The sequence below is a fragment of the Panulirus ornatus genome, chromosome 45 (genome assembly GCF_036320965.1).
Source record: "Panulirus ornatus isolate Po-2019 chromosome 45, ASM3632096v1, whole genome shotgun sequence".
Taxonomy (NCBI): Eukaryota; Metazoa; Arthropoda; class Malacostraca; order Decapoda; family Palinuridae; genus Panulirus; species Panulirus ornatus.
Genome location: NC_092268.1, coordinates 10,721,455 through 10,738,771, shown reverse-complemented (window position 1 = coordinate 10,738,771; position 17,317 = coordinate 10,721,455). Strand labels below are relative to the sequence as shown.

The 17,317-nt window shown below is 39.8% G+C and overlaps 1 protein-coding gene across 1 annotated transcript in view; it reads right to left on the bottom strand.

The window, feature by feature from the left end:
- Nucleotides 1–16,825, bottom strand: part of mRpS18B (mitochondrial ribosomal protein S18B) — a 58,211-nt gene extending 41,386 nt beyond the window's left edge. The window contains exons 1-2 of the mRNA XM_071688262.1: nucleotides 16,311–16,825; nucleotides 11,676–11,835 (exon numbers count right to left, since the gene is read on the bottom strand). Of these exons, the coding sequence (XP_071544363.1) occupies nucleotides 11,676–11,835; nucleotides 16,311–16,391 (241 nt within the window). The 5' untranslated portion in view covers nucleotides 16,392–16,825. The remainder of the gene's footprint in view (nucleotides 1–11,675; nucleotides 11,836–16,310) is intronic.
- Nucleotides 16,826–17,317: the final 492 nt, after the last annotated feature.

Genomic DNA, 17,317 nt, shown 5'->3' with positions numbered 1-17,317 from the left:
CACATGCCTTACATCCTCGATAAAAACCTTCCACAAAGCATCTCTATTAACTCTGTCATATGCTTTCTCCAGATCCATAAATGCTACATACAAATCCATTTGCTTTTCTAAGTATTTATCACATACATTCTTCAAAGCAAACACCTGATCCACATATCCTCTACCACTTCTGAAACCACACTGCTTTTCCCCAATCTGATGCTCTGTACATGCTTTCACCCTTTCAATCAATACCCTCCCATACAATTTCCCAGGAATACTCAACAAACTTATACCTCTGTAATTTGAGCACTCACTTTTATCCCCTTTGCCTTTGTATAATGGCACTATGCAAGCATTCTGCCAATCCTCAGGCACCTCACCATGAGTCATACATACATTAAATAACCTTACCAACTAGTCAACAATACAGTCACCTCCTTTTTTATAAATTCCACTGCAATACCATCCAAACCTGCTGCCTTGCCAGCTTTCATCTTCTGCAAAGCTTTTACTACCTCTTCTCTGTTTACCAAATCATTCTCCCTAACCCTCCCACTTTGCACACCACCTCAACCAAAACACCCTATATCTGCCACTCTATCATCAAACACATTCAACAAACCTTCAAAATGCTCACTCCATCTCCTTCTCACTTCACCACTACTTGTTATCGCCACCCCATTAGCCCCCTTCACTTATGTTCCCATTTGTTCCCTTGTCTTATGCACTTTATTTACCTCCTTCCAAAACATCTTTTTATTCTCCCTAAAATTTAATGATACTCTCTCACCCCAACTCTCATTTGCCCTCTTTTTCACCTCTTGCACCTTTCTCTTGACCTCCTGCCTCTTTCTTTTATACATCTCCCACTCATTTGCATCATTTCCCTGCAAGAATCATCCAAATGCCTCTCTCTTCTCTTTCACTAATAATCTTACTTCTTCATCCCACCACTCACTACCCTTTCTAATCTGCCCACCTCCCACACTTCTTGTGCCACAAGCATCTTTTGCGCAAGCCATCACTGCTTCCCTAAATACATCCCATTCCTCCCCCACTCCCCTTACATCCTTTGTTCTCACCTTTTTCCATTCTGTGCTCAGTCTCTCCTGGTACTTCCTCACACAAGTCTCCTTCCCAAGCTCACTTATTCTCACCACTCTCTTCTCCCCAACATTCTCTCTTCTTTTCTGAAAACCTCTACAAATCTTCACTTTCGTCTCCACAAGATAATGATCAGACATCCCTCCAGTTGGAACTCTCAGCACATTAACATCCAAAAGTCTCTCTTTCGTGCACCTATCAATTAACACATAATCCAATAATGTTCTCTGGCCATCTCTCCTACTTACATATGCATACATATCCATATGTATACATATGTATATCTCTCTTTTTAAACCAGGTATTCTCAATCACAGTGTTTTTTCAGCACATAAATCTACAAGCTCTCTTACCCTATCATTACTTAACCGATCAAACCACCTCACACCACATGCTGTCCTCAAATATTTCATTTCCAACACCTCCGCCCTCCTTCATACAACCCTATCTATAGACCATGCTTTGCAACCATATAATATTGTTGGAAATACTGTTCCTTCTAGCATACCCATTTTTGCTCTCTGAGATAATGTTCTCTCCTTCCACACATTCTTCATCACTCCCAAAATATTCACCCCCTCCCCCACCATGACTCACTTCCACTTCCATGGTTTCATTCGCTACCAAGTCCATTCTCAGATATCTAAAACACTTCTCTTCCTCCAACCTTTCTCTATTCAAACTTATTACATTTCATTTTTATACATAATCGCTGTTTCCCACATCAGAGAGTAGTGCCAGGAAACAGATGAAGAATGGTCCATCCACTCATATACACATATATGTACATACACACCGACATGCACATATATAAATATACATACAAATCAATATATACGCACACATACACAGACATTACATATACACACATGTACATATTCATACCTACTTGCCTTCATCCATTCCCATCGCTAACCTGCCCCAAAGAAAAACAGCATCACCATCCCCTCCTTCAGCAAGGTAGCACCAGGAATACAGACAAACTTACATCCCAATTAATTTGTCCCTCTACCCTGCTAGACCTAATAACCTTGCTGTTATTCGCATTTACTCTCAACCTTCTTTCACACACTTTTCCAAACTCAGTCACTAACTTCCCCAGTTTCTCACTTGTATCTGCCACTAGTGATGTACCATCAGTGAACAGCAACTGACTTCCCAGGCCCTCTCATCCCCAACCAACTGCATACTTGCCCCTCTCTCCAAAACTTGCATTTACCACTCTAACCGCTCCATCCATAAACAAATTGAACAATGATGGAGACATGACACACTCCTGCCGCAGAGTGACCTTCACTGGGAACCAGTCACTCTCCTCTCTTCCTACTCGTATACATGCCTTACATCCTTGATAAACACTTTCCACAGCTTCTTATAGCTTACCTCCCACACTATACACTCTTAAGACCTTCCACAAAGCATCTCTATCACCCCTATCAAATGCATTTTCCAGATCCATGAAGGCAGCAAGTATCAATATGTACATGTGTATATATGTATATGTCTGTGTATGTATAAGTTGAAATGTATACGTGCGTATATGGGCGTTTATGTATATACATGTTTATGAAGTGGGTTGGGCCATTCCTCGTCTGCTTTCTTGCACTACCTCGCTGACACAAGAGATGTCGATTAAGCATGATTATAATAATACATATAGATATATGTGTACGTGAGTGAATGTGTCTTTCTTCGTCTGTTTCTTGGCACTACCGCACTAACATGGGAAACAGCAATCAAGCATGAAAAAAAATCATATTACCATTTATTCTTTTTATTATACTTTGTCGCTGTCTCTTGCATTAGCGAGGTAGTGCAAGGAAACAGACGAAACAATGGCCCAACTCACCCACATACACGTGTATATAAATACACGCCCACACATGCACATTTACGTGCCTATACATTTCAACATATACATACATATACATACACAGACATATCTTTATATCTATCTATTTTGCTTTCTCGCTATCTCCCATGTTAACGCGGTAGCACAAGGAAACAGAAGAAAGAATGGCCCAACCCACCCACACACACATGTATATACATAAACATCCACACACAAATATATATACCTATACATCTCAACATATACATATACATACACACACAAACATATACATATATACATATGTACATAATTCATACTGTCTGCCTTTATTCATTCCCATTGCCACCCCACCACACATGAAATAACAACCCCCTCCCCCCCGCATGTGCGCGAGGTAGCGCTAGGAAAAGACAACAAAGGCCACATTCATTCACACTCAGTCTCTAGCTGTCATGTATAATGAACTGAAACCACAGCTCCCTTTCCACATCCAGGCCCAACACAACTTTCCATGGTTTACCCCAGACGCTTCACATGCCCTGGTTCAATTGACTGACAGTACGTCGACCCCGGTATTCCACATCGTTCCAATTCACTCTATTCCTTGCACGCCTTTCACCCTCCTGCATGTTCAGGCCCCGATCACAAAATCTTTTTCACTCCATCTTTCCACCTCCAACTTGGTCTCCCACTTCTCGTTCCCTCCACCTCTGACATATATCCTCTAGGTCAATCTTTCCTCACTCATTCTTTCCATGTGACCAAACCATTTCAAAACACCTTCTTCTGCTCTCTCAACCACACTCTTTTTATTACCACACATCTCTCTTACATTTACTCTCAGCTTTCTTCTTTCACACACTTTACCAAACTCAGTCACCAGCTTCTGCAGTTTCTCACAAGAATCAGCCACCAGCACTGTATCATCAGCGAACAACAACTGACTCACTTCCAAAGCTCTCTCATCCACAAAAGACTGCATAACTGCCCCTCTTTCCAAAACTCTTGCATCCACCTCCCTCTTCCTACACGTACACATGCCTTACATCCTCGATAAAAACTTTTCACTGCTTCTAACAACTTGCTTCCCACACCATATATTCTTAATACCTTCCACAGAGCATTTCTATCAACTCTATCATATGCTTTCTACATCCATAAATGCTACATACAAATCCATTTGCTTTTCTAAGTATTCCTCACATACATTCTTCAAAGCAAACACCTGATCCACATATCCTCTACCACTTCTGAAACCACACTGCTTTTCCTCAATCTGATGCTCTGTACATGCCTTCACCCTCTCAATCAATACCCTCCCATATAATTTACCAGGCATACTCAACAAACTTATACCTCCATAATTTGAGCACTCACTTTTAACCCCTTTGCCTTTGTACAATGGCACTATGCAAGCATTCCACCAATCCTCAGGCACCTCAACATGAGTCATACATACATTAAATTACCTAACCAACTAGTCAACAAAACAGTCACCCCCTTTTTAATAAATTTCACTGCAATACCATCCAAACCTGCTGCCTTGCCGGCTTTCATCTTCCGCAAAGCCTTTACTACCTCTTCTCTGTTTACCAAACCATTCTCCCTAACCCTCTCACTTTGCACACCACCTCGGCCAAAACACCCTACATCTGCCACTCTATCATCAAACACATTCGACAAACATTCAAAATACTCACTTCATCTCCTCGCATCACCACTGCTTGTTATCACCTCCCCATTAGCCTCCTTCACTGATGTTCCCATTTGTTCCCTTGTCTTACGCACTTGATTTACCTCCTTCCAAAACATCTTTTTATTCTACCTAAAACTTAATGATACTCTCTCACCCCAACTCTCATTTGCCCTCTTTTTCACCTCTTGCACCTTTCTCTTGATCTCCTGCCTCTTTCTTTTACACATCTCCTAGTCATTTGCATTATTTCCCTGCAAAAATCGTCCAAATGCCTCTCTCTTCTCTTTCACTAATAATCTTACTTCTTCATCCCACCACTCTCAACCCTTTCTAATTTGCCCACCTCCAACGCTTTTTTTTTTTTTTTTTTTTTTTTTTTTCCCAAAAGAAGGAACAGAGAAGGGGGCCAGGTGAGGATATTCCCTCAAAGGCCCAGTCCTCTGTTCTTAACGCTACCTCGCTATCGCGGGAAATGGCGAATAGTATGAAAAAAAAAAAAAAAAAATATATATATATATATCTTCTTTTCTTTCTTTCATACTATTCGCCATTTCCCGCATTAGCGAGGTAGCGTTAAGAACAGAGGACTGGGCCTTAGAGGGAATATCCTCACCTTGCCCCCTTCTCTGTTCCTTCTTTTGGAAAAAAAAAAAATATATATATATATATATATATATATATATATATATATATATATATATAAACATGTACATATTCATACTTGCTGCCTTCATCCATTCCCATTGCCACCCTGCTACACATGAAACAGCATCCCCCCTCCCCCCCACAAGGTAGCACTAGGAAAAGACAAAAGGCCACATTCGTTCACACTCAGTCTCTAGCTGCCATGTTTAATGCACTGAAACCACAGCTCCCTTTCCACATTATTATCATTATTTTTTTTTTTTTTTTTTTTTCCGCTGTCTCCCGCGTTTGCGAGGTAGCGCAAGGAAACAGATGAAAGAAATGGCCCAACCCACCCCCATACACATGTATATACATACGTCCACACACGCAAATATACATACCTACACAGCTTTCCATGGTTTACCCCAGACGCTTCACATGCCTTGATTCAATCCACTGACAGCACGTCAACCCCAGTATACCACATCGCTCCAATTCACTCAATTCCTTGCCCTCCTTTCACCCTCCTGCATGTTCAGGCCCCGATCACACAAAATCTTTTTCACCCCATCTTTCCACCTCCAATTTGGTCTCCCTCTTCTCCTCGTTCCCTCCACCTCCGACACATATATCCTCTTGGTCAATCTTTCCTCACTCATTCTCTCCATGTGACCAAACCATTTCAAAACACCCTCTTCTGCTCTCTCAACCACGCTCTTTTTATTTCCACACATCTCTCTTACCCTTACGTTACTTACTCGATCAAACCACCTCACACCACACATTGTCCTCAAACATCTCATTTCCAGCACATCCATCCTCCTGCGCACAACTCTATCCATAGTCCACGCCTCGCAACCATACAACATTGTTGGAACCAGTATTCCTTCAAACATACCCATTTTTGCTTTCCGAGATAATGTTCTCGACTTCCACACATTCTTCAAGGCTCCCAGAATTTTCGCCCCCTCCCCCACCCTATGATCCACTTCCACTTCCATGGTTCCATCCGCTGCCAGATCCACTCCCAGATATCTAAAACACTTCACTTCCTCCAGTTTTTCTCCATTCAAACTCACCTCCCAATTGACTTGACCCTCAACCCTACTGTACCTAATAACCTTGCTCTTATTCACATTTACTCTTAACTTTCTTCTTTCACACACTTTACCAAACTCAGTCACCAGCTTCTGTAGTTTCTCACATGAATCAGCCACCAGCGCTGTATCATCAGCGAACAACAACTGACTCACTTCCCAAGCTCTCTCATCCCCAACAGACTTCATACTTGCCCATCTTTCCAAAACTCTTGCATTCACCTCCCTAACAACCCCATCCATAAACAAATTAAACAACCATGGAGACATCACACACCCCTGCCGCAAACCTACATTCACTGAGAACCAATCACTTTCCTCTCTTCCTACACATACACATGCCTTACATCCTCGATAAAAACTTTTCACTGCTTCTAACAACTTGCCTCCCACACCATATATTCTTAATACCTTCCACAGAGCATCTCTATCAACTCTATCATATGCCTTCTCCAGATCCATAAATGCTACATACAAATCCATTTGCTTGTCTAAGTATTTCTCACATACATTCTTCAAAGCAAACACCTGATCCACATATCCTCTACCACTTCTGAAACCACACTGCTCTTCCCCAATCTGATGCTCTGTACATGCCTTCACCCTCTCAATCAATACCCTCCCATATAATTTGCCAGGAATACTCAACAAACTTATACCTCTGTAATTTGAGCACTCACTCTTATCCCCTTTGCCTTTGTACAATGGCACTATGCACGCATTCCGCCAATCCTCAGGCACCTCACCATGAGTCATACATACATTAAATAACCTTACCAACCAGTCAAAAATCAGTCACCCCCTTTTTTAATAAATTCCACTGCAATACCATCCAAACCTGCTGCCTTGCCGGCTTTCATCTTCCGCAAAGCTTTCACTACCTCTTCTCTGTTTACCAAATCATTTTCCCTAACCCTCTCACTTTGCACACCACCTCGACCAAAACACCCTATATCTGCCACTCTATCATCAAACACATTCAACAAACCTTCAAAATACTCACTCCATCTCCTTCTCACATCACCACTACTTGTTATCACCTCCCCATTTGCGCCCTTCACTGAAGTTCCCATTTGCTCCCTTGTCTTACGCACTTTATTTACCTCCTTCCAGAACATCTTTTTATTCTCTCTAAAATTTAATGATACTCTCTCATTATCATTATTATCATTATTATTTTCATTATTATTATTATTATTATTATTATTATTATTATTATTATTATTATCATTATTATTATCACTTTGGTGTGCAAAGTGAGAGGGTTAGGGAAAATGATTTGGTAAACAGAGAAGAGGTAGTGAAAGCTTTGCGGAAGATGAAAGCCGGCAAGGCAGCAGGTTTGGATGGTATTGCAGTGGAATTTATTAAAAAAGGGGGTGACTGTATTGTTGACTGGTTGGTAAGGTTATTTAATGTATGTATGACTCATGGTGAGGTGCCTGAGGATTGGCGGAATGCGTGCATAGTGCCATTGTACAAAGGCAAAGGGGATAAGAGTGAGTGCTCAAATTACAGAGGTATAAGTTTGTTGAGTATTCCTGGTAAATTATATGGGAGGGTATTGATTGAGAGGGTGAAGGCATGTACAGAGCATCAGATTGGGGAAGAGCAGTGTGGTTTCAGAAGTGGTAGAGGATGTGTGGATCAGGTGTTTGCTTTGAAGAATGTATGTGAGAAATACTTAGACAAGCAAATGGATTTGTATGTAGCATTTATGGATCTGGAGAAGGCATATGATAGAGTTGATAGAGATGCTCTGTGGAAGGTATTAAGAATATATGGTGTGGGAGGAAAGTTGTTAGAAGCAGTGAAAAGTTTTTATCGAGGATGTAAGGCATGTGTACGTGTAGGAAGAGAGGAAAGTGATTGGTTCTCAGTGAATGTAGGTTTGCGGCAGGGGTGTGTGATGTCTCCATGGTTGTTTAATTTGTTTATGGACGGGGTTGTTAGGGAGGTAAATGCAAGAGTTTTGGAAAGAGGGGCAAGTATGAAGTCTGTTGGGGATGAGAGAGCTTGGGAAGTGAGTCAGTTGTTGTTCGCTGATGATACAGCGCTGGTGGCTGATTCATGTGAGAAACTGCAGAAGCTGGTGACTGAGTTTGGAAAAGTGTGTGGAAGAAGAAAGTTAAGAGTAAATGTGAATAAGAGCAAGGTTATTAGGTACAGTAGGGTTGAGGGTCAAGTCAATTGGGAGGTGAGTTTGAATGGAGAAAAACTGGAGGAAGTGAAGTGTTTTAGATTATCTGGGAGTGGATCTGGCAGCGGATGGAACCATGGAAGCGGAAGTGGATCATAGGGTGGGGGAGGGGGCGAAAATCCTGGGGGCCTTGAAGAATGTGTGGAAGTCGAGAACATTATCTCGGAAAGCAAAAATGGGTATGTTTGAAGGAATAGTGGTTCCAACAATGTTGTATGGTTGTGAGGCGTGGGCTATGGATAGAGTTGTGCGCAGGAGGATGGATGTGCTGGAAATGAGATGTTTGAGGACAATGTGTGGTGTGAGGTGGTTTGATCGAGTGAGTAACGTAAGGGTAAGAGAGATGTGTGGAAATAAAAAGAGCGTGGTTGAGAGAGCAGAAGAGGGTGTTTTGAAGTGGTTTGGGCACATGGAGAGGATGAGTGAGGAAAGATTTACCAAGAGGATATATGTGTCGGAGGTGGAGGGAACAAGGAGAAGAGGGAGACCAAATTGGAGGTGGAATGATGGAGTGAAAAAGATTTTGTGTGATCGGGGCCTGAACATGCAGGAGGGGGAAAGGAGGGCAAGGAATAGAGTGAATTGGAGCGATGTGCTATACCGGGGTTGACGTGCTGTCAGTGGATTGAATCAAGGCATGTGAAGCGTCTGGGGTAAACCCTGGAAAGCTGTGTAGGTATGTATATTTGCGTGTGTGGACGTATGTATATACATGTGTATGGGGGGGGGGCCATTTCTTTCGTCTGTTTCCTTGCGCTACCTCGCAAACGCAGGAGACAGCGACAAAGTATAATAATAAAAAAAAATATTATTATTATTATCATTATTAGTATCATTACTATTATTATCATTATTATTATTATTATTATCATTATTATTATAATTTTTTATATATTTCTTTTGCTTTGTCGCTGTCTCCCACATCAGTGAGGTAGTGCAAGAAAACAGACGAAAGAATGGCCCAACCCACCCACATACACATGTATATACATACATGTCCACACACGCAAATATACATACCTATACATCTCAATGTATACATATATATACACACACAGACATATACATATATACACATGTACATAATTCATACTGTCCGCCTTTACTCATTCCCATTGCCACCTCGCCACACATGGAATAACAACCCCATCCCCCCTCATGTGTGCGAGGTAGCGCTAGGAAAAGACAACAAAGGCCCCATTCGTTCACACTCAGTCTCTAGCTGTCATGTAATAATGCACCGAAACCACAGCTCCCTTTCCACATCCAGGCCCCACAGAACTTTCCATAGTTTGCCCCAGACGCTTCACATGCCCTGGTTCAATCCATTGACAGCACATCGACCCCAGTATACCACATCGTTCCAATTCACTCTATTCCTTGCATGCCTTTCACCCTCCTGCATGTTCAGGCCCCGATCACACAAAATCTTTTTCACTCTATCTTTCCACCTCCAATTTGGTCTCCCACTTCTCCTCGTTCCCTCCACCTCTGACCCATATATCCTCTTGGTCAATCTTTCCTCACTCATTCTCTCCATGTGACCAAACCATTTCAAAAGCAAACACCTGATTATTATCATCATTATTATCATTATAATACATAATTGCTGTTTCCTGCATCAGGAACAGAGGGGGCCAGGTGAGGATATTCCAAAAAAGGCCCAGTCCTCTGTTCTTAACGCTACCTCGCCAACGCGGGAAATGGCAAATAGTTTGAAAGAAATAAAAAAAATATACAAAAATGCCACATAAAAATCTGTCTGTTTTTCTAAATATTTCTCACACATTCTTCAAAGCAAAGGCCTGATCCACACATCCTCTACCTTTTCTGAAACCACACTGCTCCTCCCCAATCTGATGCTCTGTACATGCCTTCACCCTCTCAATCAATAACCTCCCATACAATTTTCAAGAGATACTCAACAATCTTATGCCTCTGTAGTTTGAACCTTTATCCCCTTTGCCTTTGTACAGTGGCACTACATATGCATCATGTCCATGCTGAGGCACTTTACCACGATCCATACATATAATGGATATCCTTACCAACCAATCAACAACAAAGTCACCCCTTTTCTCAATATATTCTACTGCAATACCATCTAAACCAGCTTCCTTGCCAGATTTAATCTAACACAAGGTTTTCACCACCTCTTCTCTCTTAACCAAACCATTCTCCATGACTCTCACTTCACACACTAATCTGACCAAAACACCCTACATCTCCCACTCTATCATCAAACACATTCATCCTTCAAAATACTCATTCCATCTCCTCACTTCTTCACTACCTGTTATCACTTCTCTCCTTGCCCCTTCACCGATGTTCCCATTTGATCTCTTGTCTTTTGCACATTATTTACCTCCTTCCAAAACATCTTTTTATTCTCCCTAAAGTTTAATGATACTCTTTCACCCCAACTCTCATTCGCCCTCTTTCTCTACCCTTGCATCTTCCTCTTGACCTTCTGCTGCTTTCTTTCATACATCTCCCAGTCATTTGCACTACTTCCTCTTTCATTAACAACTTTTCTCCCTCATTTCACCACTCACTACACGAAATATATTACATTAAATTTCTGTGAATGGAAGAGACATAGCTAAGATTAAAATTACTGAAAATGCTTTGGAGACATATTCAATAGGAACATCAGATTGAAGGTTAAAGGAAAGAATGGAAACGAGAAAGACAGAGACCCGGAACAAGTAGCATTCACAATCAAACTATGTGAACAAGCAAGAGAATGGAAACATGTGACAGGGATTTCTTTGGGACATGGTTTAGAGTCAAGAGTTGGAAAAAGTGAGATATAAGGGTAGCAGTGAGCAACTGGACAGAGTCAGATGTGTGAACATGAGAAGGATATGGTGACATAAAGTGTGACAAGAAATATCTCAAGTGTTATGAAGGTACTGACAAGAAAATGACTTTTGAATAAACAACTACAAGGGTTTGTACATCTCAAATGTATAAGACTGAGGGCAGGAAAATGAGGAATGGAAAGTAAAATGAAGAAATATATTCATGAAGGGTGCAAGAACAGCTCAATATGTGGAAATGTGCTGGTTTGTCAATGGTCCTGATCTACTATAGGCTAAAGAATAATGATATATGTTCAAATATGTGCCTCACCTTTACTTTTCATGTACTTCATGCTTGTCTCCACTGGGATGACTTTAGAACGGTCTTTGGTGGGATCACGCTCCTCATTTGCTTTCTCTTCTTCTGTGGCCTCACAAAGCAGTCTTGTACTGGTTACCAAAGTGCATCTAAATGAGTTTCCACCATCAAGCTGTAAAGGTTTAAAGTTTGCAGAACCAACTAATCAGAGCACTTTCATATTCACATACATCTTGCAGATTATTGGGGTTAATATCTTGATTAATTTCTAATTTAATTCAATTCTGATGGGAGAGACAGAATACTTCCCAGGTATTCTCTCCATGTCGTAGGAGGCAACTAAAAGAAATGGGAATAGGAAGGCTGGAAATCCTACCCTCCTGTTTCTCTCCAAGACTCAGTCATCTGTTCTCAATGATACCTCGTCAATGTGAGAAACTGCAAATATGTGTGAGAAAGAAATCCTGATGCACCTAAAAAGCATAGTTAAATAGCAATTTCCATCAGATATTCTAGAATATCCCCAATATGCAACACATACAGCAAAGCGAACATGCCCAAGATTTCTAACCACTTCCATTCCAATCAGGGACATTTTGGTCATCATCTCAATTTTTCAAAACTACTCCACAATGAAATAATACTTTTAGACTTGTAATCTATCATTAAGTGTAATTACATATATCTTTCGATTTATGCAAAGGGTACAGAATAGTTAGAGGTGATTTAGTGTAGATTCATTCTATTTATTTTATTTTGCTTCATCGCTGTCTCCCATGTTTACGAGGTAGCGCAAGGAAACAGACAAAAGAAATGGCCCAACCCACCCCCATACACATGTATATACATACACGTCCACACACGCAAATATACATACCTATACATCTCAATGTACACATATATATACACACACAGACATATACATATATACACACGTACATAATTCATACTGTCTGCCTTTATTTATTCCCATCGCCACCTCGCCACACATGGAATAACATCCCCCTACCCCCTCATGTGTGCGAGGTAGTGCTAGGAAAAGACAACTTTAGACTTTTTAGTCCTAAAGACAGCATTGATTCCAAATTCATCAATGGAGTGTCTATGGTGTGAATTAAAAGTTTCATGGCTTTCAAAACACCATCGTTGAGTAAAACCTGTATAGAATTTTAACTCTGTCAGCAATATGTGTTAATGAGTCATGCACTCTATTATACATCTATATCTCTGACGCCTGTTCCCACCTGAACCTATGTCAAATAGGTGGCTATGACAAGAATGTCTGTACCGTACTTACTCTAGAATATTTTGGCCTCAAACCTAAACTGTAAGACTGTTCTTAATAAGTACTAAAAGACATTAACTTGGAACTTTAGATTATCATCCTTCAAAAGATAGAGAGAGAGAGAGAGAGAGAGAGAGAGAGAGAGAGAGAGAGAGAGAGAGAGAGATGGACAGAGTGAATTAGAACGATGTGGTATATTGGGATGAACGTGCTGTCAATGGACTGAACCAGGGAATGTGAAATGTCTGGGGTAAACCATGGAAAGGTCTGTGGGACCTGGAAGTTGATAGGGAGCTGTGGTTTCAGTGCATTACACATCCATAATACAGTCAAGTAAACTTTATTCTTTCACTTTATAGGGCTTTTGCAAAATATAGTCTTTCACTCTGTTTCCCTTGAAACTCCATTACTTTACTTTTACTCTCATTTACCTTCAATAGCCTATGCTTACACACATAAGACACACCTTCTGCAACTCTTTTCCACTCCCAGCAAATAAGAAAGACTCATTTGGAAATAGACATGTTGCTAGCCACCATACCTCGCAACCACATTCTATCTCCACACCCCTTTCCCTCGTGTTGCTATCATCTCTCACATCACTCCATTCATGTACTTGTTTAAAGCCCCCAGTTATAACCTATTTACTAAATTAGATGCTGAGTAGCACTATGAGGTCAACATATTCTTAGTCATTATTGAATTCATAAAATCAGATCTTATGTGAGGACTGAGTTCATCAGGATGTAACAAAAAGGTGAATCACTACTTTTGGAGACAATCAGGTATGGAATTCCACTTTTGGAGTATGGAACATTATGAAAGATTGTGCAGTTTTTACGATGAAAGAGGAGATGGAGATGATTCAGTAGATGTTAATAGGCTACAGAGAAAAGATATGCCTCGAAGACGGAAATTTTATTACGGTAGGTAGTGCATGAAATATTATCAAAAAACAGTAAACCAGAAAGATGAACAAACGAATTATAACAGAAACGAACTACACGATGCAGTTAAGAATCTGAGGTAGCCGTATAAGATGATTATTGTAAAATACAGTTTATCCCTGGTGATAGGGGAGAAAGAATATTTCCCACGTATTCCCTGCGTGTCGTAGAAGGCGACTAAAAGGGAAGGGAGCGGGGGGCAGGAAATCCTCCCCTCTCATTTTTTTTTAATTTTCCAAAAGAAGGAACAGAGAAGGGGGCCAGGTGAGGATATTCCCCAAAGGCCCAGTCCTCTGTTCTTAACGCTACCTCGCTAATGCGGGAAATGGCGAATAGTATGAAAAAAAGAAAAGAAGAAGATCTTATGTGTTGATCTGCATCACCATGACTTATCTGTAACTTCTTTGGGTTCCTATGGCAATTCAAGAATCTGACCGATGAAGCTTTTCTGCAGGTCAACAATTTCAGCAAAAATGCAACAAGAAAATTCCAAATGAATTCTGTGACGAATTAATCTTCTCCATCTGGATTACAATCCAAAGGATCTTCTTCAAGAATTTTATTGCTTAGCTCACATCTGTGGCTTCAGATAAATACACTTTCAAAGTACTGAAGCAGATATAGAACTAATACCATTCAGCTATGGGGCAGGAACATTTAAATAGTCTTGCCATGCATGCTATAATCAGTGACATTGCATACAAGCTAAATTATTCATCAACGACTAATTCATTTGCAAAACAAACAAAAGGCTAGAAAAGCATTCTTATTGCATAAAAAGTGTACTTTCAATTTTCACATCAACTTAGGGAACCTTAATCAATTTCTACTTTCTTTCTCTTGAACTTTTTTCCTTTCCTCTAAGATGACCTTTTGATTGGGGTATATTATCTGTTCTAAAGAGATAAGAAAATCCTTAGTAATAGGGACATTAATCCAAAATACATTACTTTGGAATATTGGTGACTTTGGGTTCCTAAATCAAGTTATTTTCAAAATCTCTAATGCATACATGATAATTATTATGTATACTGTCAATACATTAGTTCTCTAATGCATACATGATAATTATTATGTATACTGTCAATATATTACTTCTTAACTGAAGTGAAACCAGCATGAATAATTTGTGGCCCAATAATCTACTCTAAAGCATATCAATAATAATAATAAAATGTACAAAAAATGATAAATATAGTAATATATAAATGAATACCTAAATACAGATCATTATAAATGATAAATACAGTAATATATAAATGAATACCTAAATACAGTTCATCATAAATGATAAATACAGTAATATATAAATGAATACCTAAATACAGTTCATTATAAATGATAAATACAGTAATATATAAATGAATACCTAAATACAGTTCATTATAAATGATAAATACAGTAATATATAAATGAATACCTAAATACAGTTCATTATAAATGATAAATACAGTAATATATAAATGAATACCTAAATACAGTTCATTATAAATGATAAATACAGTAATATATAAATGAATACCTAAATACAGTTCATTATAAATGATAAATACAGTAATATATAAATGAATACCTAAATACAGTTCATTATAAATGATAAATACAGTAATATATAAATGAATACCTAAATACAGTTCATTATAAATGATAAATGCAGTAATATATAAATGAATACCTAAATACAGTTCTTTATAAAGTGTGAACAGCCATGGCCTCACCTGACCTCTCATGAGGGCTGAACACCATCTTATGTACGATGTACATCTGCAATGCTAAAGTAGTCTAACCTTTGTCTTCATACTATAATGAGGTGAAACAATTGTTTTCCTTGTCTTTCATGAAATATTGCTGGGGTTTTACATGACCCAGATGCGAAAATGTTCCTTCAATAGACCCACTGCTTCAACTTTGTTCTTTCAATTATGTTTGTCAGTGGAACCCCGAAGGACCTTGAGCTTACAATAAACATTAATATTAATATAAATAAGGTGCTAGACTTTTACTGTCACATCTAATAATGATGAAGAAATATAAGAAAATACACTTGTCGGCAAAAAACATTCAACTATCCGGTACCGACTGGTCGGCAAAATAACATTTAACTATCAGGTACCGACTGGTCGGCAAAATAACATTCAACTATCCGGTACCGACTAGTCGGCAAAATAACATTCAACTATCCGGTACCGAATAGCCGGCAAATTAACATTCAACTGACCGGTACCGACTAGTCGGCAAAATAACATTCAACTAACTGGTACCGACTAGTTGGGTCATATGGCATTTGACCCACCAGAGCTTAAATGGCAAAATAACCACTTACATAAGCCAGGTCAGGGGGGGGGGAAAGAGTAGTTATAAGTAATGAATAAGTGTAATGAGATATAATGAAGCTTTCAAACACCTTGACAGTACCTTACATAGATGTTTAGTTAATGGCGGACATCTCATGGTATAGGTGGGCCTCAAGATCGACCGGAGCAGTAGGGTAGCCATCTTCAGTAGTTACAAGTTGTTTGTATACTAACTGAACCTGGGGGGGGGGGGTTCAGCTCACTCGCTGTAGGGTAGTTCACCACGCTCGACTTACAAGGTGGTTTACCAAGTTCAAACTAGGTGATTCACCAAGTTCAACCTAAGTGGTTCACCAAGTTGTACCTATGTGGTTTATCAAGTTCAACCTAAGTGGTTTACGAAGTTCAACCTAGGTGGTTCATTAAGTTCTACCTAAGTGGTTCACCAAGTTCAACCTAGGTGGTTCACCAAGTTCAACCTAGGTGGTTCACCAAGTTCAATCTAGGTGATTCACCACGTTCTACCTAGGCGATTAACGAAGTTCAACCTAGTTGGTTCACCAAGTTCAACCTAGGTGATTTACCAAGTTCAACCTAAGTGGTTCACCAAGTTCAACCTAGGTGGTTCATTAAGTTCTACCTAAGTGGTTCACCAAGTTGTACCTATGTGGTTTATCAAGTTCAACCTAAGTGGTTCACCAAGTTGTACCTATGTGGTTTATCAAGTTGTACCTATGTGGTTTATCAAGTTCAACCTAAGTGGTTCACCAAGTTCAACCTAAGTGGTTCACCAAGTTCAACCTAAGTGGTTCACCAAGTTCAATCTAGGTGATTCACCAAGTTCAACCTAAGTGGTTCACCAAGTTCAACCTAAGTGGTTCACCAAGTTCAATCTAGGTGATTCACCAAGTTCAACCTAAGTGGTTCACCAAGTTCAACCTAAGTGGTTCACCAAGTTCAATCTAGGTGATTCACCAAGTTCAACCTAGGTGGTTCATTAAGTTCTACCTAAGTGGTTCACCAAGTTCAACCTAAGTGGTTCACCAAGTTCAATCTAGGTGATTCACCAAGTTCAACCTAAGTGGTTCACCAAGTTCAACCTAAGTGGTTCACCAAGTTGTACCTATG